The sequence below is a fragment of the Pan paniscus genome, chromosome 16, assembly GCF_029289425.2.
Source record: "Pan paniscus chromosome 16, NHGRI_mPanPan1-v2.0_pri, whole genome shotgun sequence".
NCBI classification, from domain to species: domain Eukaryota; kingdom Metazoa; phylum Chordata; class Mammalia; order Primates; family Hominidae; genus Pan; species Pan paniscus.
Genome location: NC_073265.2, coordinates 33,785,425 through 33,811,122, shown reverse-complemented (window position 1 = coordinate 33,811,122; position 25,698 = coordinate 33,785,425). Strand labels below are relative to the sequence as shown.

General features: G+C 42.7%; 1 protein-coding gene across 2 annotated transcripts; it reads right to left on the bottom strand.

The window, feature by feature from the left end:
* Nucleotides 1-256: 256 nt before the first annotated feature.
* Nucleotides 257-25,647, bottom strand: EIF3J (eukaryotic translation initiation factor 3 subunit J). 2 transcript variants are annotated; one of them, XM_034938676.3, is made up of 8 exons: nt 25,408-25,647; nt 25,218-25,321; nt 11,410-11,464; nt 10,805-10,896; nt 7,675-7,789; nt 4,699-4,860; nt 2,013-2,086; nt 257-1,323 (listed from the first exon to the last, which is right to left on the bottom strand). In XM_034938676.3, the coding sequence occupies exons 1-8, from the start codon at nt 25,445-25,447 to the stop codon at nt 1,192-1,194; spliced, it is 774 nt and encodes a 257-aa protein (XP_034794567.3). In that variant the 5' UTR covers nt 25,448-25,647; the 3' UTR covers nt 257-1,191. The 2 variants fall into 2 exon arrangements, with proteins under 2 accessions (XP_034794567.3, XP_057155839.2); XM_057299856.2 differs by lacking the exon at nt 4,699-4,860 and having other exon boundaries at nt 25,408-25,587.
* Between the last annotated feature and the right edge of the window lie 51 nt (nt 25,648-25,698).

Here is a 25,698-nt window from a genome sequence, read left to right as displayed (position 1 = left end):
CTTATAGGTACTTAATTAATTAGGCCTTGGTATCTAAATAACAAAATAATTTCCCCAAATAAATAAGAGGAAGGCAGCCCTATACCTTTGTTGCTCTATGGTGACAATATAAGGACCTGGCAAATCACTCATGTTTTAAAGCTGTAACTATGTCAAGCATTTATTAAGATTTAGTATATAGAGAACGTAGAGAACTGTACTCCCAAGAGCTGTGTTCTATACTCTCAAAAAGTATCTCTTGGGAGGTAACACAAAATTTAAGTCCTCACAACAGTGATTTTATTAAATTAGTTGCTTTATAAAACATTGCAGATGTCATAATTGTTAACATAACAATTTACCAAACTGTAGTTAACTGGTGCAGTTTGCTGAGCATGTTTTATAAAGGAAAGGAAATGCCAAAACCCTGGTAAAGTTGTTCCATTGCAGCCTAAGAGAACAAAGATTTGTTTCTCAGACACTTAAATCAGGCAAATAAAAATAAGTTTCCCTCCCCCACCTGAAGCAGTTCATCAGTAGAAATAGCCTGATAAATAACTAGACAGTCTTTGCACTCGAGAGATTCCACAACATGTAATGCAATAATGGAAAGGTTTACCTTCTTTAGCTTCAAAGTTGGAGGGTTTTGGTCATTTTAATTTTATATCAAACTAGTGCTTTTCAGCCGCAGTATCTTCACTCTGAGATAAGCAGTCTTCTTCACAATGTATTTTTAATATCCTCATGTTCAATTTTAAGACAAAGCAATTTTAATACTAGGTGCACACCACATGCCCTTGCTGCAAACTGCTTTTCTTGACAAGTTATGAAGTAGTTCAAGGAGGTATGGTTAAGGCTGTATTACTGAATGGTGCTGGTAAATACTACACAATTTTTTTTGTCACGTTGCAACCTTTTGTTTCCAATTTAGTGACTGCTGCTATGAAATCAGATAGCAACAATGACAACATTATTAGGTTTTGAACTATGATTTAGTGGCAACTTAGGTTCCCAATTTTAACCCCTTGGCAGCAAGATCCAAGTTCCCTCATTTGCACATTAGCACCTAAGTGTCAAGGGGTTAAATAACCAGCACAAAAGATACTGCACTTCTGATTGTAGCATTTGGCAGAACTGAAAGGAAAGGAAGTTGTGCTACATGTTCAAGGGATTGTGGGCAACATAAAGATGACACCAAGAAAAGATAAAATGTCACATGAAGTCTTCATAGTCTTGTACATATCCTCCATCATAACCACCATAATCTGCCAGATCATCTTTCATGGTGGCTTTTAATCCCCCTCCAGGAACCACACCTTTCTTCTTCTTTTTGGCTTTGCTTTGCTAAAGATGAAAGAGAGTTAATTCATGAAACTTTGTGTGCTATGGGCATCTTATCTGGTACAGCAACCCTCATAAACACACAAAAACCTTTGGTCCCAGAAACACTAGTTCTGTAAGGGACATCCGAGCCTACATGTTTTGGACCTGAACAGGTCTCCCAGAGTCAGTTTCTCCAAAACTTGATCTGGGTCCTTGGTCCTGCTCTGGATACCTAGCCCACCAGCAGGGGTTATAAGTTATTGGTAGAAAGCTTTAACTTCACTGAAGCAAATTTAGAAAAGTGTGGATAAGTACCCCCCAATTTAAAATCACAAAGCTAACCTTTACTTGACATACTTCTCTTACTTTACTCTTATAAATACTCTGCAAAGTGAGTATTATTGTCCCTATTTTAGAAGGGAGAAGACTGAAGCTTAGAAAAGCTGATTTACCTATACCTATTAAGTAGCAGTGCTAGTATTTGAACCCAGTCTGTGATTTCAGCAATTTCTATTAACTCAGAAAAGAGGAACATGTCTGGAAACAAAAGGACAGTAATAGCACCCATACTCCTCTTCTAGTCTAACTTAAATGGTATTAGTGAGTTGCTTGACTTTTAATTAGGACAGGCTCCTATTATATTTGTTGACTGTTAGACCTATAACCCCACTCTAATTTAATACACATTTCCCTACACAGCTTGCTCTTACCTTTTCTTGCTTCTGTTTTTCACTGCAAAGCACAGTCAGTGAATTGGTAATTTTTTTCAAGTCATCAATTTCCACTTAAAAAAAAAAGGGCATACCATTAAACTTGAATTTTTAAGCATTTTGAAAAGTTAAAGCTAAATATGTACATTCCATATATATCTATATATCCCAAAATGTACATTCCAAAAGTGTTATGAGAAATCCAATTTGTTCATTGTTAAACTTCAGTAACTTTGAAAGGACCATGAATTTCTCCTCTTTAAACATAAGGTGGCCAGGCACAGTGGCACATGCCTGTAATCCCAGCATTTTGGGAGGCCTAGGTGGGTGGATCACTTAAGCCCAGGAATTCGAGACCAGCTTGGGCAACACAGCTAGACCCTGTCTCTTGAAAACAAAATTCATTTTATTTATAATGATGACCTGTAATCACCAACACACCATTGCTCAACCAAAGAGAAACTGTCTTTATAGCTCACAATGCTCCCTACTATCCTTCCTCAGTCTAAACAAATGGGGGAGGATAACATGCCCTTCCATTAACACACCCCCAGTAATCAGGGAGAACAGACAAATAAACATGAAATGACAATTACTATTTTTTTTTTTTTCTTGAGATGGAGTCTCACTCTGTCACCCAGGCTGGAGTGCAGTGACGTGATCTCGGCTCACTGCAACCTGCGCCTCCCGGGTTCACACCATTCTCCTGCCTCAGCCTCCCAAGTAGCTGGGACTACAGGCGCCCGCCACCATGCCCAGCTAATTTTTTGTATTTTTAGTAGAGACGGGGTTTCACTGTGTTAGCCAGGATGCTATTGATCTCCTGATGTGATCCGCCTGCCTCGGCCTCCCAAAGTGCTGGGGTTACAGGTGTGAGCCACCGCACCTGGCCTATTTTATTTTTTTTTTTTGAGACAGAGTCTCGCTTTGTCACCAGGCTGGGGTACAGTGGCGTGATCTCGGCTCACCACAGCCTCCACCTCCCAGATTCAAGTGATTGTCCTGCCTCAGCCTCCCGAGTAGCTGGGATTACAGGTGCGCGCCACCATGCCCAGCTGATTTTTGTGTTTTGTTTTTTTTTTTAATAGAGATGGGGTTTTACCATGTTGGCAAGGTTAGTCTCAAACTCCTGACCTCAGGTGATCTACCAGCCTCAGCCTCCCAAAGTGCTGGGATTACAGGCATGAGCCACCACGCCCAGCCAGAATGACAATTCTTAAACCTACAATGACAACACCCTATCCCATGATGTCTCCATTTTCTTGCACGGGAACTACAATGAGAACAGTGACCATCTCTATGTCCTACCAAGAAATAGTCCTGTTCAGTGGACAGCATTATCAGCCTTATAAAAATATGAAGCTGGAAAGAGACACCAGTTTTTAGCTACCAGAAAGTGTTCAGTTTTGGTTAGAGAACACCTCCAAAAACCAGAAAAAAATTAGTACATGCAGAATAAAATATCAACTCTGGGCACATTACCAATCAAATGTAGAACCCTCAGCTTAGTGATAATTTCTCAAAGAAAACCCAATTCATTGTGTAGGATTCCTTTTTCTCCATCTTAAAAACTGCAAATAGGCTGGGCGTGGTGGCTCACACCTATAATCCCAGTACTTTGGGAGGCCAAGGCAGGGGGATCACCTGAGATCAGGAGTTCCAGAGCAGCCTGGCCAACATGGTGAAACCCCGTCTCTACTAAAAATACAAAAAATTAGCCGGGCGTGGTGGCAGGCGCCTGTAATCCCAGCTACTCAGGAGGCTGAGCAGGAGAATTGCTTTTTTTTTTTTTTGAGACGGAGTCTCACTTGGTCACCCAGGCTGGAGTGCGGTGGCACGATCTCAGCTCACTGCAAGCTTTGCCTCCCAGGTTCACGCCAGTCTCCTGCCTCAGCTTCACCTTGTTAGCCAGGATGGTCTACAATCTCCTGACCTCATGATCTGCCTGTTTTGGCCTCCCAAAGTGCTGGGATTACAGGCATGAGCGCCAGACCAGGAGAATTGCTTTAACCCAGGAGGCAGAAGTTGCAGTGAGCTGAGATCGTGCCTCTGCATTCCAGCCTGGGCAACAATGCAAGACTCCATCACAAAAACAACAACAAAAACAACAAAAACTGCAAATACTAGCAAAACCAGTCCCTTCCATACATTCCTGCTTCACCACCCATGGCTGTCACTCCCATTCACCCTGCCCTGAAATGTATGACTCCTATCAAGGTGTGGCACCACAACCACGGACCCAGAGAATAGGTGCCAGCCCTGTCACTCAACTTGCACCCTGTCTAATTCTGATTTGTAAAAGACAGTGGCTGAAGTCTCACCCAACCCAAATCCTACAGTGCCAGAGACCTTTTCCCTCAAAAGATACTTCCCAGCCCCTCTCAACTGATAATCAGATAAAAAGAATAGGCCAGTGTTTTATTAGCTGCTTTGCTGACAAGCCCAGGTATCTCTTAGGGAAGCCATTGTAAAACAAGAAGTCCTCCTACCCCTACAAACAAACAAAAAGATCCAGCACTCAAATTCACTGTATCTGCAGAACAACATTCACAAGGTAATTGCTAAAAACAGCAAATCATGAGTCTGTATTATAGTATCCTTGAAAATAAAAAATAACCTTCAACCTCCTGAAGAGAACATCCTACTAAAAATCTACCCAGAGGGGCTAGAAATTAGAATTACTTACATGAAATACACACATCTCGAACTAAGACTTCCAAAAAACTGGCATAATATAGTGACTTTTCATATTGTGTAATTTTATCTTTTAGTAACTTTCCAAACTCTGTAAAGTCATCTCTTGAAGATGGGTTCATAGCATCTATTCCATAAACTGTATTATTAACACCTGTAGGAGAAAAGAAGCACTGAAAAGTATCAGGAGGTTAGGATTTTTAAAAATGAAACCTTACAAAGCCAATAGCTATCTGAATAACCCTGTTGTTTCATTCTAAAGCAGGGGCTCTGAACCTGGAGCCACTGGAGTCATTGGATAGAATGGCTGGGTGAGGGGGGATGGGGGTTGCAAACTTAAATCAGAAAAAAAGTTACATCTTTATTAACCTCTAATTCAGCATTTCCTTCAGTTTCAATTGACTGGCAACAAATCACAGTGGTATTAGCAAAAGACTTACCAGGAGAGATCACACTCTCCTGACATTACAGATATCTTACAATATTAATATTGTTCAGTCATAATTACTCTCAAACGACATTATTTATTAGACGTGCCACTACACCTGATTTAATGCATCGATAAGGAAGCATATAATTCTGTATCACAAATTTGTCATTTTAGTATTTTGACATCTATTTATATATAACAGGTTTTCTTTATAAATAAGTATTTTATTCATTTAAAAACAATATATCAAGGCCAGACACAGTGGCTCACACCTGTAATCCCAGTGTTTTGTTTGGGAGGCCTAAGAGGAAGGATCGCTTGAGGCCAGGAGTTTGAGACCAGCCTGGGCAACACAGCAAGACCTCATCTCTACAAAAAAATTTTTTAATTAGCCAGGTGTGGCCAGACGCAGTGGCTAACACCCGTAATCCCAACACTTTGGGAGGCCTAGGCAGGCGGATCACCTGAGGTCAGGAGTCCGAGAGACAAGCCTGGCCAACATGGTGAAACCCCGTCTCTACTAAAAATACAAAAATTAGCCAGGCATGGTGGTGGCATGTATCTGTAATCCCAGCTACTTGGGAGACTGAGGCACGAGAATCACTTCAACCCAGGAGGCGGAGGTTACAATGAGCCGAGACTGCACCACTGCACTCCAGCCTGGGTGACAGAGTGAGACTCTGTCTCAAAAAAATAAATAAAATTAGCCAGGTGTGGTGATATTCACCTGTAGCCCTCGCTACCCGGGAGGCTGAGGTGGGAGGATTGCTTGAGCCCAGGAGTTTGAGGCTGCAGTGAGCTATGGTCATGCCACTGCATTCCAGACTGGATGACTGAGCAAGACCCTTTCTCTAAAAACAAAACAACATATTACATTACAAAAGGGATACTCTGTTCTTGTCCAAGAACACCCCCACAGTAAAGTGGGGAGAGAGGGAACAAAAAGAATAAGAAACAAAGATGGATCCTGTGAAAGTATTTGTCTAACTCCAGAAGCTAAGCAGGGGTAAACATGTTAAATCCCAATAGAAGAAATCTGGCCTAGGCTGTGCATGGTGGCTCATGCCTGTAATCCCAGCACTTTAGGAGGCCAAGGCGGCAGATCACTTGAGCTCAGGAGTTCAACAACAGCCTGGGCAGCATGGTGAAACCTTGTATCTACAAAAAAAAACCCCAAAAAACAAAAATTACCCAGGCGTGGTGGCATGCGCCTGTAGTCCCAGCTACTTGGGAGGCTAAGGTGGGAGGATAGCTTGAGCCCAGAGGCAGAGGTTCAGCCGATCTCGGCCACTGTCCTCTAGCCTGGGTGACAGAGCCAGACCCTGTTAGAAAAAAAAAAAATCTGGCCTAGATGAGTTTTACACTAAGATAAGTATGCTTCTGTATCCTCCATGTCAAGTAGATTAGTTATTAACAATATTACATGTGGTATTTTAGTATGAGAAACACAACAGTAAAATCCTATTAACAATGACTATATGAATGCATGTTTTTACCTTTTAGTCTATAACAGGTGTCCCATGCTAGGCTTTATGCACACTTCATAAACCTGCCTCTTTAATAAACACATGGGCAGCTTTTACCATCCTAGGAAGACACATAATAACAGCCAAGAGCTCTCTATAATTAGATGAGTGCAGTTAAGACCTGCCAAGCATACAATGGTGCACAGGAGCATTCACAGCAACTCCTGGTATTTGTACAGATCCACTGACAGATAAGGTCATACTTCCCCATGAAAAGGAAAACAATCACTATAGTCAGCCTGTTGATCTGTTTCAGAGTAGAGAAAGTATGAAAGTGGGGGAGGGGTATCAGAATAACTAGAGCTTTCCTTCTTGGTTATAAATTTCAGTGATTTAACTGTTTCAACATGATCTTCTACTCTGAAAAGTACTCAACAGGTAACGATAACTTGGTTAAATGAAGCGAGGGCTTTGACTATTTCTCTAGCCATGTCTCTTACTCTGGAACACTCTGAATTTATCTATTTATAGGATCCTGCACTTTTATCTCACGCACTAACCACAGCTGCAGACACTGCACAAAGAAATGGAGGCCCTCTAAAGATAGGGCATGGTAAGGGCAAAGAAGGGTTGCAGAAGGAAATGACACTGAGCACAAGAAGGCACAGCAAAAGCTGCATGCCTCTCACCTGGAGCAACATCCTACTGTCTAAGTCTTAAGACAACAGGACAGCCCTACAGTCCATTTCAAAGCTACAGACCTCACATTTCATGCAAATTTCATCCAGCTGATAAAAATATTCTATGCAGTAGTGTACTTCATCTGAGTCTACTCCTTTTTGCCCTTCTTGCATTGCTATAAATGACTTATCTTAATAATCTTTTACTCAAAACAATTATTCAAAAATCTGAACATGTAATGAAATCTCAAATATACACAGAGATTAAAAACTGCTTTCTAATATCTACATTAGCCAGTTGTTTCTTTTAAGAAAAGGAGATGTTTTCTGAACTTTCTGGGTCTTCACCTGTAACAGTTTAATACCGTATTGCAATCATAATCCCGTCTTACCAAAAGTTTCCTTTGCTAATTCGAGGTCTGACTCTTCCTGTAATTTCTTTAGCCGCAGTTTATCTGCTAATTGTTCTTCTGGTGTTAGCACTTTAGGTTCTTCAGGTTCTTCTAACTAAAATGAGACAAAAGTTTTTAAAAAGCACAGGGATTATGATGCACTCAGTACCTTTCTGTATTGTACGAATTCTTAAATAAGCGTATATAATAACAAATAAAAGTGAACACTGGTAATTACTGTTTCAGGCATTCTTCTAAACACTTTAGTTTTTTTTTTTTTTTTTTAGACAGAGCCTCACTCTGCCACCAAGGCTGGAGCACAGTGGCATGATCTTCGCTCATTGTAACCTCTGCCTCCTGGGTTCAAGTGATTCTCATACCTCAGCCTCCCGAGTAGCTGGGATTACAGGCGTGCACCACCACATCCAGCTAATTTTTGTAGTTTTAGCAGTGACGGGGTTTCACCATGTTGGCCAGGCCGGTCTTGAACTCCTGGCCTCAAGTGATCCGCCCATCTCAGCCTCCCAAAGTGTTGGGATTACAGGTGTGAGCCACTGCGCCCAGTCCACTTTAGGTATCCTTAACCCAATTTTAACGATAAGCAATGGAGGCACAAAGAAACAACCTGCCCACAATAGAAGGTAACAGCTGGTAACGTGACAGATTTGTACCCAGGAAGACTGGGGTTACTTCTATAACCTTTTTTAAAAAAAGGAATTGAGACTGTGGATAAGGTAAAAATATTACTTTCATACACTGCTACTAAAACTATATTGGAAAACCCTTTCTAGGGCAACTTGGTAATATGGATCAAGTCTTAAATAATATTTTTACATGCTTTAATCAAGTATTCTACTTCCAGGTATTTACCTTAAGAAATAAGATGCACACAAATATGTAAGCCCAAGAATGTACATTAGAGTATTATTCATAATTTCAAATAAATTTACAGACAACCTAAATGTCCAACAGAATGGTTCAAAACATTTCCCCTTTTCATCATATTGTATAATTATAAAATTACCACTATAACAAATTTTAAAGATATAATAGATGTCATTTGTTTCCCAAACCCACTTCTCTGAGATGACAGTTGACAGCTTAGTGTATATCTATCTTCTCTTTATACTGGGATATAATTATTTTTTCTTTTTTTTTTTTGAGATGGAGTCTCGCTCTGTCGCCCGGGCTGGAGTGCAGTGGTGCGATCTCCGCTCACTGCAAGCTCCGCGCCTCCTGAGTTCACACCATTCTCCTGCCTCAGCCTCCCAGGTAGCTGGGACTACAGGCGCCCGCCACCACGCCCGGCTAATTTTTTGTATTTTTTAGTAGAGACCGGGTTTCACCTTGTTAGCCAGGATGGTCTCGATCTCCTGACCTTGTGATCTGCCTGCCTCGGCCTCCCAAAGTGCCAGGATTACAGGCGTGAGCCACCACGCCTGGCCGTTTTCTTTTTTTTGTTGTTTTGAGGCAGGGTCTTGCTCTGTCACCTAGGCTGGAGTGTAGTGGCGCAGTCATGGCTCACTGCAGCCTCAACTTCCTGGGCTCAAGAGATTCTCCTACCTTAGCCTCCCAAGCAGCTGATACTACAGGCATGTACCACCATGCCCAGCTTATTTTTCTATTTTTTGTAGAGACGGGGTCTCCCTATGTTGTCCAGGCTGGTCTCAAATCCATGGACTCAAGCAATACTCCCACCTCAGCCTCCCAAAGCGTTGCAATTACAGGCATGAGCCACCACGCAGGCTGTTTTAATTTTTGAACCATGTAAATGTGTTCTGAAATAGAAAATAGGCCAGGCACAGTGGTTCACGCCTATAATCCTAGCACTCTGGGAGGCCAAGGCGGGTGGATCACCTGAGGTCAGGAGTTTGAGACCAACCTGGCCAACACGGTGAAATGCCATCTCTACTGATAATACAAAATTAGCTGGGCATGGTAGCACATGCCTGCAGTCCCAGCTACTCGAAGACTGAGGCAGGAGAATCACTTGAACCCGGGAGAAGGTTGCAGTGAGCCAAGATCACACCATTGCACTCCCGCCTGGGCGACTAGAGTGAAACTCCATCTCTAAAAAAAAAAAGAAAAGAAAAGAAATAGAAAATAGGCTGGACGTGGTGGCTCATGCTTGTAATCCCAGCACTTTGGGAGGTTGAAGCAGGCAGATCACTTGAGGTCAGGAGTTTGAGACCAGCCCGGCCAACATGGCGAAACCCCATCTCTACTAAAAATACAAAGATTAGCCAGGCATGGTTGCGTGTGCCTGTAATTCCAACCTGGGATGCTGAGGCATGACAATTGCTTGAACCTGGGAAGTGGAGGCTGCAGTGAGCCAAAATCACACCACTGCACTCCAGCCTAGGTAACAGAGTGAGACTCTGTCTAAAAACAAAAACAAAAAAAAACAAGCATATATTTCTGATCCTGTGCCAAATAATCAAAAACAAATACATTTATATAGCACATGGCACAGAAATGAACAATTTTTATATTATGTTCAATATATACACTGCAAATAAAAACTAATCCTGGCCAGACGCGGTGGCTCACACCTGTAATCCCAGCACTTTGGGAGGCCGAGGCGGGCGGATCACGAGGTCAGGAGATTGAGACCATCCTGGCCAACATGGTGAAACCCTATCTCTACTAAAATACAAAAAATTAGCTCGCCGTGGCTCCTGTAGTCCCAGCTACTCAGGAGGCTGAGGCAGGGGAATGGCTTGAATTCGGGAGGCAGAGGTTGCACTGAGCCGAGATTGTGCCACTGTACTCCAGCCTAGCGACAGAGCAAGACTCCATCTCCAAAAAAAAAACAAAAAACAACAACAACAACAAAAACTAATACTGCTGACTAGAATGAACTACAGGCACTGGCAAAAATCACTGACTGTAGTCACTGCACTATCATGACTATTCCTGAATGTTTGTGAAAACTTAAGACACCCATATATAAAACTGGGTTCTGTTTTTGCAAAAACCACAAATCAATTTGTTTTGGATTTTACCTATCTTATGGCATCCATTTACAGTCTTCACAGAGCCCTTCAAATTCCTAGGTAATATTTGCAGCCTGTTAGAAACTATACCACTACCGATGTGAGAATTCTGTATTTTAGAAAACAGAATTTACCCTCTTTTTAATTTCTTCTTGCCTTTTCTTCTGTTGCCGTTCTTTCTCTTTTATCTTCTCTGCTATTTTTTTCTTTTCTGAAATTTTTACCTCTAAAAGTAAAAAAAAGTTTTATTCAGTTATACTGAGTATTTTCCAGTTTATGGATGAGACAGACATGATACTTGTATACTGTTAAGAGACCAAACCTTTCCCAGCTTCAAACAGTGATTTTTCTCACAAATAATGGGAAACTTCTGGGACTCTTCCTTCTCCTCTCTAATGTGACCCCTAAGATCCAAATATCTCTTCATATTTCCCCACCGTCCTATAGGCAGGGCTTAGATCATTCAACTATAATTAATGCCGGAACCTCTACCCTTTCCTACTAACAAGCACTCATACAGAAATACAGCAAGTATCTAATCTGATTATATTTTGAGGCGATAGAGAAAAGTTGCAGGGAAAACAGAATAAAGTGGGAATGGAAGGACACTTGGTTTCTAAATATGGTTTCTAAATACCAAAATGTTCCATTTTGTGAGCGTTCTGTCATTTGTCTTAATACAAGTCACAAATGCTCAGCAAGACATAAAAACAAAAATGGAGGCGCCCCAGTGGCTCACCTGGTTTTACTTCTGCTTCCTCTTTTTTTTCATCATCATCGTCATCCCAGTTATCCTAAAGAAAAGGACTTCCATTAATAATTCTTGCATGTTTGCTTTTCTACGTGAACTTTATTATCAACTTGACTAACTCCAGAGAAATGTTTGTTAGTATTTTTTTGTACTGCATTAAATTTATAAATTAATGTAGGGGGAATTGACATCTTATAATGCTGAGCTGCCCTAACCAAGAATAAGAACTGTCTTTCCATTTGATCAAGTACATTTTTGTATCTTTCAGAAGTGTTTTAAAGTGGTTTCCCTATTAGAGGCTCTGCGCATTTCTCTTTAGATTTATTCCTAAGTATTTCATCTTGTATGTTGCTATTATAAATAGGGTGTTTTCCTATTATGTCCTCTAGGTGGCTATTATTTGAGTATAAAAACCTATCGGCAAGACCCAGTCTCTGCAAAAAAAAAAAAAATTAAAAAATTAACTGGGCAAGGTGGCATGTGCCTGTAGTCTCAGCTACTTGAGAGGCTAAGGTGGGAAGATCACTTAAGCCCAGGAGGTTAAGGCTGCAGTGAGCTATGATAGTGCCACTGTACTCTATCCTAGGCAACTCACTATCATAAAAACCCTGTCTCAAAACAAATAAACAAAAATGACTATTGGCTTTTTTATATGTTAATATCCTGCTACCTTACTGAATTCATTTATCACTTAAGTTAGATTTATCGTTGCTTCTCTAGGGTTTTACAGGTATGCTACCTTATCTGCAAACAAAAGATAGCTTTACTTCTCTACCAATCCTTAGGCCCTCACAAGTGATTTACCTAATTGGGCCAGCTAAACCTCTAGTGCAATGTTGAACAGCAGCAGAAGTAATGGGCATCCTTGCTTTCTTGATGGAAATGCCTCTATTGTTTCCCCATGAAGTGCTATGCATCCCAACAAATTTATGCAGTAAAATTTACCAGACTTTTTTTTTTTTTTTTTTTTTGAGACGGAGTTTCACTCTTCTTGCCCAGGCTGGAGTGCAATGGCACGATCTCAGCTCACTGCAACCTCCACCTCCTAGGTTCAAGTGATTCTCCTGCCTCAGCCTCCCCAGTAACTAGGATTACAGGCATACACCACCATGCCTGGCTCATTTATTTTTAGTAGAAATGGTTTTTGTTTTATTTTTTTTTTTTAGACGGAGTCTCGTTCTATCGCCCAGGCTGGAATACAGTGACGATCTCAGCTCACTGCAACCTCTGCCTCCCAGGTTCAAGTGATTCTCCTGCCTCAGCCTCCCGAGTAGCTGGGATTACCAGCACATGCCACCATGCCTGGCTAATTTTGTATTTTTAGTATAGACAGGATTTCACCATGTTGGTCACACTGGTCTCGAACTCCTGATCTCATGATCCGCCCGCCTCGGCTTCCCGAAGTGCTGGAATTACAGGCGTGAGCCACCGTGCCTAGCCCCAGTCTTTTCTTTCATTGCCTCTGGATGGATTTCAAGTCAATTAGAAAGTCTTTTCTTGTTTTTTTGTTGTTTTGTTTTGTTTTTGAGATGGAGTTTTGCTCTGGTTGCCCAAGCTGGAGTGCAATGACACGATCTCGGCTCACTACAACCTCCACCTCCCGGGTTCAAGCAATTCTCCTGCCTCAGCCTCCCAAGCAGCTGGGATTACAGACATGCACCACCATGCCTGGCTAACTTTGTATTTTTAGTAGAGATGGGGTTTGTCCATGTTGGTCAGGCTGATCTCGAACTCCCAACCTCAGGTGATCCACCCACCTCAGCCTCCCAAAGTGCTGGGAGTACAGGCATGAGCCACTTCGCCCAGCCAGTAAGTCTTTTCTTACACCTAAGAATTCACCCACAATTTTTTCTAGAATGTATAGGGTTTCATTTTTTTTTTATTTAGATCTCTGATTTGGAGTTTTTTTCTTGTGTATGATATGCGACATGGATCTAATTTCATTTTTTTCCCCAATGGCTACCCAGTTGTCACAGCATCATTTATTAAAAACCCTTTAATAAATAATGGTTTTTTTCCCTGGGCTATGGTTTGAATGTGTCCTCCAAAGTTCATGTGATGAAATCTCCAATCCAACAGTGTTGAGAAGTAGGGTCTTTTAGAAATCATTAGAGGCAAAGCCCTCATGAATGAATTATTAATACCTTTATATTAGGAGTAGATATCTGATAAAAGGATGAGTTCTGACACCTTCTGCAATCCTTTGTGCTCTTTTGCCCTTCTGCCCCAGGATAACAGAGCAAGAAGGCCCTCGCCAGATGCCAGCACCTTGATACTGGACTTCTCAGCCTCCATAACCATAAGAAATAAATCTGTTGTTTATAAAATACCCAGTCTATTGCATTCTATTGCAGCAAAAAACATTTTAAGATACCCTGTGACTTACCATATACTAAATTTTCATATGTACTTGGTCTATTTCTGGGCTTTTGATCCTATCCCACTAGTCTACTGTCTCTCCATATAACGGTACCATACTGGGTTTTTTTGGTCTTGTTTTTTGAGATGGAGTTTCACTCTTGTCGCCCAGGTTGGAGTGCAATGGCGTGATCTCAGCTTACTGCAACCTCTGCCTCCTGGGTTCAAGTGATTCTCCAGCCTCAGCCTCTGGAGTAGCTGGGATTACAGGTGTCCACCACCATGCCGGGCTAATTTTTGTATTTTTAGTAGAGACGGGGTTTCTCCATGTTGACCAGGCTGGTCTCGAACTCCTGACATCAGGTGATCCACCCACCTCAGCCTCCCAAAGTGCTGGGATTGCAGGCGTGAGCCACCATGCCCAGCCCGTACTGTTTTAATTACAGAGGCTTTACTTTAATGTCAGCTAGAGCTAGTCCTTCCTTGTAGGTTTTCAGATTTTTTAGTGTTTTCTTGGCCTTTCTTGCATGTTTTGTTTTTCCATATGAACCTTCATATCAATTTATCTAACTTCATAAGAAAGCTTCTCCATTAGCAGTTAGGACAACCTAGCTGAAATCAATAGCCTCTCTGAAAGTGATTCAGTTATTAATAAATAAAAACTGAGAGAACTTTATAGTTCTTACTTCCCCCCAAATGTAAAAAGCATCCTATACTCTGGCCAATAGCTCATTTATTTCAAGGAGTATTCCATACAACATAAGCCTGGTTAATAAATTAAGTCTATATAATTCTTAAGCCCACTATTAAAAAGGAGTCAGGCCGGGTGCGGTGGCTCATGCCTGTAATCCCAGCACTTTGGGAGGCTGAGGTGGGCGGATCACGAGGTCAGGAGTTTGAGACCAGCCTGGCCCACATAGTGAAACCCTGTCTCTACTAAAAATACAAAAAATTAGCTGGGCGTGGTGGCAGACACCTATAATCCCAACTACTTGGGGGCTGAGGCAGGAGAATCACTTGAACCCAGGAGTGGGAGGTTGCAGTGAGCCAAGATTGTGCCACTGCACTCCAGCCCAGGTGACAGTGCGAGACTTCGTCTCAAAAAAAAAAAAAAAAAAAGAGTCAAGGCCGGCTTACGCCTGTAATCCCAACACTTTGGGAGGCCAAGGCAGGCAGATCACCTGAGGTCGGGAATGCAAGACCAGCCTGACCAACGTGGAGAAACCCCGTCTCTACTAAAAATACAAAATTAGCTGGGTGTGGTGGCACATGCCTGTAATCCCAGCTACTCGGGAGGCTGAGGCAGGAAAATTGCTTGAACCCAGGAGACGGAGGCTGTGGTGAGCCGAGATCGCGCCATTGCACTCCAGCCTGGGCAACAAGAATGAAACTCTGTCTCACAAAAAAAAGTCAACAGCTAATCAAGCCTTCATGGATACCACTCTCTGACTCAGGGCACTTTAATCCCAGCACTTTGGGAGGCCGAGGCAGGCAGATCACTTGAGACCAGGAGTTCCGAGACCAGCCTGGCCAACATGATGAAACCCCGTTTATACTAAAAAATACAAAAATTAGGTGGGCATGGTGGTGCACGCCCGTAATCCTAGCCACTCAGGATGCTGAGGAACAAGAATCATTTGAGCACAGGAGGCGAAGCTGCAGTGAGCCAGGATCGAGCCACTGCAGTCCAGCCTGGGCAACAGAGACTCTGTCTCAAAAAAAAAAAAAAAGATCTATACTGTTTTTTCTACGCCTAACTCAATCATTGAGCTAAATATAAACCAATTATCAAACACAATTTTCTAAAAGCTCCACAGAACTTAGAAGGCTCAAGTTTAATAGGGACAGACACAGCCCTATGATTAAAGACGGCTTTAATCATAGGTAGCCTGGCCATTGTCTCAGCAACCACCAGGCACACTATGACATGCCATTTGAAGCTGAGTGGCAAGATGGCAAAAGCAGGGCAAGAGGCCCTGATGCTACTAAAGAAGCAAAGGCTGACTAGTATGACTAATATGCCACAATATGACACCAAGCTTCTGGTTTCATAACACGACAGATCACAAATTTGTATCAGTCTAGGAATATAAACTAACCAAGCCTTGGTTCTTAATAAAAATCTCTAAGTCCACTAAAGAAATTAAAAATTCAACATCCTGATTAAGGCTGTCATACAGTCTGCAAGCATAATTAAAGGAACTTTGTATTAAAAAGTAAGTGTATTTTTATATTCATCTTACTTCAGCAATTTAACCCACAGCTCGCAGTTTTAACAGATTGAAAGCAAACCAGCTAGTCATTATTTGAGTAACTGTGATACTAGAGTTAGAAATTAGAGATCAAACGTTTGTATTTCGCCGTTAGTTTGCTAAGTGCTATACATCACAGTACAAAAGGAACCAAAGAGCTAAAAATAAAAGTGAATTACTAGGCATTTTTTGTTGTTTAAATCTTCACAGAACACAGGAAGGCTGGATCTGTGAGTGATAGGGGGCAGTGTTTCAGATAGGAGGACCATTTGCTTACTTCCAGAAGATGCATATTTACAACCCTTCTGAGAAACAGGTGTAGTAACAAGGTTAATTCTCACAACAGTCCTGTAAGAAGGTAGTGTTATTCCCCCATTTTAAAGAAAAGGAAACCGAGGCCCAGACATAGCCAACCCACAATCTCAGTGAAAAACTAAGGGACCTGCTCTGAATGGACCAAAGTTCTTTAAAGTGTCATGGGTATAAAGTTACAGTTAGAAGAATAAGTTCTGGTGTTCTCTTACACAGTACGGTGATTATAGCTAATAACAATGTTATATATTTCAAGATAGTTCCATAAGAAAATTTTGAATGTTAACACCACAAAGAAAGGATAAATGTTTAAAGTGATGAAATGGTAATTACAATGTATACATGCATTGAAACATCACAATATACCCCATAAATATGTACATTATTTGCCAATTATAAAAAATAATTTTAAAAAAGTTTTAAATAACTAAACATTTGACTGACCTTTTTATTGAAAATAAAATGATTTACTTTTTAAAAAAGCATGTTTTAAACACTTGCTTACAAAGTTCATGGTTTAGTAGAGTTCAGTTCACTGTAATAAAGCAGCTTACAACACATCTTTAGAGTAACATGCTGAGATACATCCTTTAAATGTATACATGTAAACAGCTTCATTTAAGGCTTTAAACACAATGTTAAGGAAGGTCTTTAAAAAGCATGTTTTAAACACTTGCTTACAAAATTCACAGTCTGGTAAACAATTTAATTCGCTGGAATAAAGCAATTCCAATGCAATTCCAATGCAAAATAATAATAAAAATAAAAATAGTATTATAGTAAATATGACTTCTTCCCTGAGTCCTGAAGTATAAAATAACTAACTGGGAACTAAGTCCCTCTCCTGGGAACTCTGGGAATCTCATAAAGAGAAGGATTATTACACATATTAAGATATGCCCAGCTAGAGGTATACTGGTTACCAAACTTCTCACCTTAAATTGCCTGTAGTGGTTCTCTACTGATCTTTTTTTTTTTTTTTTTTTTGAGACGGACTCTCACTGTGTCGCCAGGCTGGAGTGCAGTGGCGCAATCTCAGCTCACTGCAACCTCCGCCTCCTAGGTTCAAGCAATTTTCCTGCCTCAGCCTCCTGAGTAGTTGGGACTACAGGTATGCACCACCATGCCTAGCTAATTTTTGTGTTTTTAGTAGAGACCGGGTTTCACCATGTTGGCCAGGATAATCTTGATCTCTTGACCTCGTGATTCACCCACCTCAGCCTCCCAAAGTGCTGGGATTACAGGTGTGCCTGGCCCCTCCCACCTTTTTTTTTTTTTTTTTTTTTTTTTTTTGAAATGGAGTTTTGCTCTTATTGCCCAGGCTGGAGTGCAATGGCACGATCTCGACTCACCGCAACCTCTGCCTCCTGGGTTCAAGCGATTCTCCTGCTTCAGCCTCCCAAGTGGCTGGGATTACAGGCATGTGCCACCACGAACTGGCTAATTTTGTATTTTTAGTAGAGATGGGTTTCTCCATGTTGGTCAGGCTGGTCCTGAACTCCCGACCTCAGGTGATCCACCCACCTCAGCCTCCCAAAGTGTTGGGATTACAGGTGTGAGCCACCACGCCTGGCCAGTTTTCTACTAATTTAAGAAACTGGGCCAGATGAGTTGGCTCACGCCTGTAATCCCAACACTTTGGAAGGCCAAGGTGGGTGGAATACCTGAGGTCAGGAGTTCAAGACCAGCCTGGCCAACATGGCAAACCCGTTTCTACTAAAAATACAAAAAAAAATTAGCAGGGCGTGGTGGTGTGCACCTGTGGTCCCAGCTACTCGGGAGGCTGATGCCCAAGAATCACTTTGAACCCGGGAGGCAGAGGTTGCAGTGAGCCGAGATCACGCCACTGCACTCCAGCCTGGGTGATAGAGAAGGCCTCCGTCTAAAAAAAAAAAAGAAAAGAAAAGAAAAAGGAAAAAAACTGGTCTGCAAGCCTCTGGTAGTAAGAGGTCAAGAAGGAAGAAGTATGGCTGAAAATAAGGAGCTCCATCTCAATACCCCCAAGGTAAAGAAACAAACTCAACACAGGAGCATTTTTATTTAATGTTGATGCTCCTCAGTTACCCTTCCCAGAAAAACATAACCCCCACCCCACCCATATCACTGCTCCCTCAGTACATTCACACCAACTCTATGTCCACCTCTATCCCTGTCCCTAGTTTCTCCCATCAAAGCATAAACCTTACCCCAGACACACATCAATGCAGACATAATGAAGCTACCTAGACATTCCCTACTCCATCACAGAATGGATTTTAGTAGCAAAAGAAGTGATTCTGGCTAGGCGTGGTGACTCATGCCTGTAATCCCAGCACTTTGGGAGGCCAAGGCAGGCAGATCACGAGGTCAAGAGATCGAGACCATCCTGGCCAACATGGTGAAACCCCATCTCTACTAAAAATACAAAAATTAGCTGGGTGTGGTGGTGCACACCTGTAGTCCCAGCTACTTGGGAGGCTGAGGCAGGAGAATCGCTTGAACCCAGGAGGCGGAGGTTGCAGTAAGCCAAGATTGCGCCACTGCCCTCCAGCCTGGAGACAGAGCGAAACTCCGTCTCAAAAAAAAAAAAAAAAAAAGTGGTTCCTATCAACATGTACCAAGAAGAGCCATGACATCTGCTCCTCAATTCATAAAAGGACCATCCAAACCTTGACTGTCACTCTCTCCCCAAAGTGCTTACAAGTCTGCCCTGAAGTTACTACCAAACTAGCACTAAGCCCCTAAAGAAAGGAGCATAGTAAGTGTCAGCAAAAAGAGACTGGTCACACTTCCAAACAGATGTAATTATAAAAGCAAAAGGCCAGGTAGCTTTCCCCAGGAAGTTAGAGTTTTTGTTTCCATAGTTACAAAATTAAGTGTCTGAAAAGTAGATTTAAGGTAGAATGTTCACCATGCTGCTTCAAAAAATATGCCCAATTTTTTGTAAACATTAGAAGTTTGTAAATTCCAGCAGCAAATTCAGATAAAATGTAAAAAGGGTTCCTAGAGAAACAGCTAAAATTAACACTTAAAATAGGGAGCAAGTCTACAACTCACTTCAAAGAGCCCTAAATGGTTATTTGGTTCAAGAGACTACCTATGAACATCCAATTAAATCCTTTACCCAATTATTTTTGGTAGCCAATTAATCTTTCAACTATAATATCCAATTTATCTTCAAAAGAATCACCCAGGCTGCTCTCCTAAAATGGCTAGCTTCTTAGAATAGGGCCTGTTTATAAACTACTTGCTTATCTATACTCTTGCCCTGCAGATACACACCCATCATTTAAGCTATTTCTATGAAAAAGATGGCTGCTTTTTAACTTTAAAACTTGCTTCCCTAATTGAACACAACTAAGTATCAGAAGCAAAGCAGAAAACTTTATATCTTGCTTTCTTTTTATTTCTAACAATGTGGCCAGTAGTTAGCTGGTTCTGTCTTCATAATATAAAACTACATTATGTCACATGCAATGAGAACACATTTAGGGCTGAAAATGCTTTCCAACTTAAGCAAGATGTATTTATAGATTGTCAAATAGAAGTAGCTTCAAATGAGCAATAAAACTCTTTTGCCCTATAGCAACAGCCTAGGAACTAACATATACTCCTTCTCCTTTTTTCTTTAAATAATTTGGTTTAGGTAAAACATAATCTCTTGCTGGGAAAGAAAAAAAAAGCCTTTAATTTGTGTTCTGTAAGCTGTGCAGTTCTGAGAGAACTCAGAACTGTGCAACGAGATCTTGGCAAGGGTAGACTTCCCAGCAAACTTCAGTTTTTTAAAAGCCAAAATGTTCTTCCACCATCTCAGAACTATGCTGGGTGCCTAGAAGCCAAGGTGCCTGCCTTAGTAAATTCTACTTCATTTAATTCAATTCATTAAGCTTTTAACATACTACAATGGATCAGCACTCAGCTGAGTTCCATCTCAATGCCTACCTGTCTCATATTCAGGACAGTTATCAATCTACTTTAAATTTCTGGCTAAGCAATATCAAGACACTGAACACTAAACAAGTGGTTTATTTACAATGATCCATCATGACAAGAAAATATTTTTCAATAACAAACATGCTTCCTAATTCAAAACTTGCTAGTTTATAAAAGTGGCAGGGTATGAAATGATATGATTGAGATTTTCTTGAAAATAATCTGGTTGGAGGAGGAAAGTGGGGATACAGAGGAGACAAGACTGGTCACTGGTTTATTAAATGTTTCTCTCTACTGCATGTTTGGAATTTTTCATAAGTTACACATACACACACTTTCTTCAAAATACCCATTTTCTGGCAAAATGCCCACCTTCTGGGTATTTCCTAGTAATTTCACATTCTGTAAAATACAGATCCTGTTCTTTAGAAGTTGTTTCCAACCCCTGAAAATTGTCCCTATCTGGTAGATTCAAACTATTTATTGGAATAGGATCCTAACAGAGAGTGAATGAGTAGGACGAGAGAGGCTCAACTAAATCTGTTCTTCAGGATCGCTCTCTCTTTAAATGTTTTGGGGTCTTGCTATGTTGCCCAGGCTGGCTTCAAACTCCTAGGCTCAAGCAATCCTCTTGCCTCAGCCTCTTCAGGATCTTTTAAAAGAAATGCTATATGGTTACAGAGGCAAATGCCTGAGATGGCTGAACACAGCTATAAGTTTCTGCAAACTCTGTACCCTTTGAATAAATCTAGCTTCTAAACTGTTCTACTGAAATGCTAGGAGACTAGTAAAATGGAGCAAAAGTTATGTTGTCCTTGCGTCCAGTAGGTACTCACTGCCTTCTCAGTCAACACATCCTACGTATCATACCAGCAATGAGGAAGGAGTCATATATGCCAAGTGAACAATTCTTCCCACTACCTCTGCACAATTATCAGGATAGTAAAAAAGGTAAATAAAGCCAGGGTGATGGGAAACTATGCTCCCGAGTTCTCATCTTTTTAACTGGGAAAAAGCATAGCCTTTTCTTGCCATATATATTAACGGTTGTACAGTTTCACCTAAGTCCACTTCTGCCACTGCCAGACAGCTATTTGAAAAGTCAAGGACAGCAAAATATTAAGTCTACTAAATGAGAGTAAAGTGCTGGAGCAAATTATAATAACAAAAACACCAGCTTTCCTTTCATTTCCCAGGACATTACAAATGACATTAAACCTGTATTTTTAAAGGTTAAGTACTAGATGCTGACATAAACAGAAGACCTCACGGAAACTAAGCCTTGTCTGCAACTCCTCATAAAAAGTACAAAAACATAAGAATTCAGAAATTTGGTAATATGGCTGAGTCTGCTGGCTCACGCCCATAATCCCAGCATTTCAGGAGGCTGAGGAGGATAGATCACTTGACTCCAAGAGTTCGAGACCAGCCTGGGCAACTTGGCGAAACTCCATCTCTACCAAAAACAAAAATTAGCCAGTCTCACAAATCTGTCTCAAAATAAATAGGCCAGGTGCAGTGGCTCACACCTGTAATCTCAGCACTCTGGGAGGCCAAAGCAGGAAGATCGCTTTAACCTCAGGAGTTTGAGACCAGCCTGGGCAACTTGGCGAAACTCCACCTCTACCAAAAACACAAAAATTAGCCAGTCTCACAAATCCGTCTCAAAATAAATAGGTCAGGTGCAGTGGCTCACACCTGTAATCCCAGCACTCTGGGAGGCCGAGGCGGGAAGATCACTTTGACCTCAGGAGTTTGAGACCAGCCTAGGTAACATGGCGAAACCCTGTCTCTACAAAAAAAAAAAATATATATATATATATAGCCAGGCGCGGTGGCTCACGTCTGTAATCCCAGCACTTTGGGAGGCCAAAGCGGGTGGATCACGAAGTCAGGAGTTCAAGACCAGCCTGGCCAAGATGGTGAAACCCCGTCTCTACTAAAAATACAAAAATTAGCTGGGTGTGGTGGTGGGCGCTTGTAATCCCAGCTACTCGGGAGGCTGAGGCAGAGAACTGCTTGAACCTGGGAGGCGGAGGTTGCAGTGAGCCAAGATCGTGCCACTGCACTCCAGCCTGGGTGACAGAGCAAGACTCTATCTCAAAAAAAAAAAGAAAGAAAAAAATATGTAAATTAGCTGGGCACGGCGGTGCACACCTGTAATCCCAGCTACTAGAAAGGCTGAGGCTGGAGAATCACTTGAATCCAGGAGGCGGAGGTTGCAGAGATCGTGCCACTGCACTCCAGCCTGGGAAACGGGGTGAGACCTTCTCTCAAAAAATTAGATGAATAGATAGATTGTTTTAAGTTAAAAAAAAAAAAAGAAAGAAAGAAAAAGAAATTTAGCACTAAAACAGCAACTGGGGCCGGGTGTGGTGGCTCACGCCTGTAATCCCAGCACTTTGGGAGGCCAAGGCGGGCAGATCACAAGGTCAGGAGATTGAGACCATCCTGGCTAACACGGTGAAACCCCGTCTCTACTAAAAATAGAAAAAATTAGCCGGGCGTGGTGGTGGGCACCTGTAGTCCTCGGGAGGCTGAGGCAGGAGAATGGAGTGAACCCGGGAGGCGGAGCTTGCAGTGAGCGGAGATTGTGCCACTGCACTCCAGCCTGGGTGACAGAGCGAGACTCCCTGACTCCATCTCCAAAAAAAAAAAAAAAAAAAGAGCAACTGGACAAGATAATCTTTGTGGTCCCTTACAACTTGTAAATATCCAAAACTTGTTCCAAGTGATCAGAATTATATTCATCAGAGGCTGGGTGCGGTAGCTCACGCCTATAATTCCAGCACTTTGGGAGGCTAAGGCAGGAGAATCACCTGAGGTCAGAAGTTCAAGACCAGCCTGGGCAACATGGCGAAACCCCGTCTCTACTAAAAATACAAAATTAGCCAGGCGTGGTGGTGCGTGCCTGTAATCCCAGCTACTTGGGAGGCTGAAGCAGGAGAATCACTTGAACCCAGGAGGTGGAGGTTGCAGTGAGCCAAGATCGCGCCATTGCACTCCAGCCTGGGCAACAAGAGCGAAACTCCATCTCAAAAAAAAAAAAAAAAAGAATTATACTCATCAAGATCGATACCATTTAGATCCCTTAATCCCGAGGAAGTTATTCCATGACATTAGTCTAGACTATCCATTAAAACTTCATTTTCTGGGCCGGGCGCGGTGGCTCACGCCTGTAATCCCAGCACTTTGGGAGGCTGAGGCGGGTGGATCACGAGGTCAGGAGATCGAGACCATCCTGGCTAACACGGTGAAACCCCGTCTCTGTTAAAAATACAAAAAATTAGCCGGGCGTGGTAGCGGGCGCCTGTAGTCCCAGCTACTCGGGAGGCTGAGGCAGGAGAATGGCGTGAACCCGGGAGGCGGAGCTTGCAGTGAGCCGAGATCGCGCCACTGCACTCCAGCCTGGGCGACAGAGCGAGACTCCGTCTCAAAAAAAAAAAAAAAAAAAAAAAACTTCATTTTCTGCAACTTCTTTCCTAATATCTCTAATCTTTTCTCTGCATTTGTTAATTTATTCCCAAATTTCATAACAGATGTCTTAACTGCCACTTCCTATATGCATGGAAAAAAATGAAAGGACCAATATGAACCCAAGGCTCAAAACTGAAAATCTGCTACAATGTAGAGGGGTAACTAATACCTTGTAATGCGGCTGGTAACAAAATCTAGTCCCATGTTTCTACAACATGTAAATAAAGCATCTAAGTGTCTTCAAACAATAACCAGTCGATTTATTAACTTCAATGTGTGCAAAGCTCACAACATTCTTGAACCTCAGGCTGTCAGTAAATCGGACATCCACACATCCAACCTCATCGGACTGGGGAGAGAACAGAAAAACTCAAAACAACATTCCTATTAAGTTCATAGTGATTATCTAGCTTAAACTTTTCAGCCCAGGCAGGATTTATAGGGTTCTCCGTTTGTGTTTATAAATTAGGAGAAATTCACTAAATTAGGCAAAACCACAAAAAAAATCATTTTCCATTTCACACAAAACTATCTGCACAAATATAACAAGATTTTGAGAACTTTGTTAATAAGAGTCTTAACATTTTGGATTTGAGACTTCTGTAACTATGTAAAAAAAAAAACCACGTAGAAGTAAATGTCACTTACAGCTGTATAATGAACCCTTCGGAGTTTTCAAAATCAAACGACTGAGGTAAAAATGATTATCTACAAGGCACAGACAAAACAACAACAACAACAAAAAACCACGGGCCCGTCATCTACAACCACCACCAAATCTTCAATATTTTCTTAGGTGTCGTATGTGTGTAGTTGAGTAACTGTCGTCTCTCCATTTCTCAGGTCACGGTGTGAACTACCTGGGTTTCTGTCCACTAACTGCGGGCTATCTCAGTGGTCAGTTCATTCTTTTTACCACAGGGTGGGGGAAGGGAGAGCCAAAAGTTATTTCCCTTTACTGTTTCTAGCTGTCTCGTGTGGGAAAAAAAGGTTGAAATTCAACCACAATATTTCACTCATCTAATCCCTCGAACAAACTGTATAAGTAGACCTCAGGGTCATAAATGAGTTACTGGCCCTGGGCTGACCTGAGCTCCAAAAGACAGGCGAGTCTCAAGGCTTTCCATATGGATAAGCTACAAGGCTCAATTCCCAACTTCCCGGTCTCATTCCTGCGAGAGGCTCCGGACCGCGAAGCTTGCACGTGGGCCGACCCGGCCGATGCTGTCACCTTTCGTCGCCAGCCGGCGGGTGGGATCCACGCCGGAGAGCAGACTCTCAACCGGCGAGGGAGTCCGGGAGGCCACGCTGCCAGTCTTCGGCCCACACATGGCCGGCAAGCGGAGGGGAAGAGAGCACCGCCAGGCCCTAGGCTCGCGCCTGGATCCACGGCCCGCAGGCCCCGGCAGCGACCCGGGGCCCAGAGTCGGCCGGCAACAGCGCCAGCCCGCTTCCGCGCTGCCCGGCGCCGTAGCCCGCACCCACCTTGACGTCCTCGTCCTCGTCCTCGCCTTCCCAGCGGTCCCCGCCGGCAGTGCCGCCGCCCCCCACCTTCCGCACTGGGTCTTCCACGGAGAAAGCGTCGGCGTCTACGGAAGAAAGCGAGCCGTGTTAGTGCCTGCCACTGCGTGGGGCCGGCGCCGGCCCGGGCCCTGCCCCAGCAACTTCTCCTCACCCCAGGAGTCCGAGTCCCCCGCCGCCGCCGCCGCCGCCATCTCGAGCCGGGTGTGAGCGTGTGTGAGAGGGAGAGCTAGCGAGGAGTTAGCACGGCGGAGGTGAGTCACTGGGTTTGCTCTCGTTGACCGGCGCGGAGCAGGATGGGACCGTGGCTGACTGTGCGCCGAGCCGAGGCCACGCCCCCTCAGGCGGCGGCGGCGACGCGCGCGGGTAAGAAGTGGGCGGGGACCGCGGTCGGTGGCGCTGCGGGGCTTAGGGAGAGGCGGAGGGGGGGCGGAGGGAGGCGGAG

Coding starts and splice junctions, on each gene's coding strand:
- EIF3J (XM_034938676.3), bottom strand. CDS start 25,447: ATGGCGGCGGCGGCGGCGGCGGGGGACTCGGACTCCTGGG. Junction 2,087..4,698: donor TCGAGATGTGTGTATTTCAT/GTAAGTAATTCT, acceptor TTTTTTTTTAAG/TGGAAATTGATGACTTGAAA. Junction 1,324..2,012: donor AAAAACAGAAGCAAGAAAAG/GTAAGAGCAAGC, acceptor TTTCATCTTTAG/CAAAGCAAAGCCAAAAAGAA.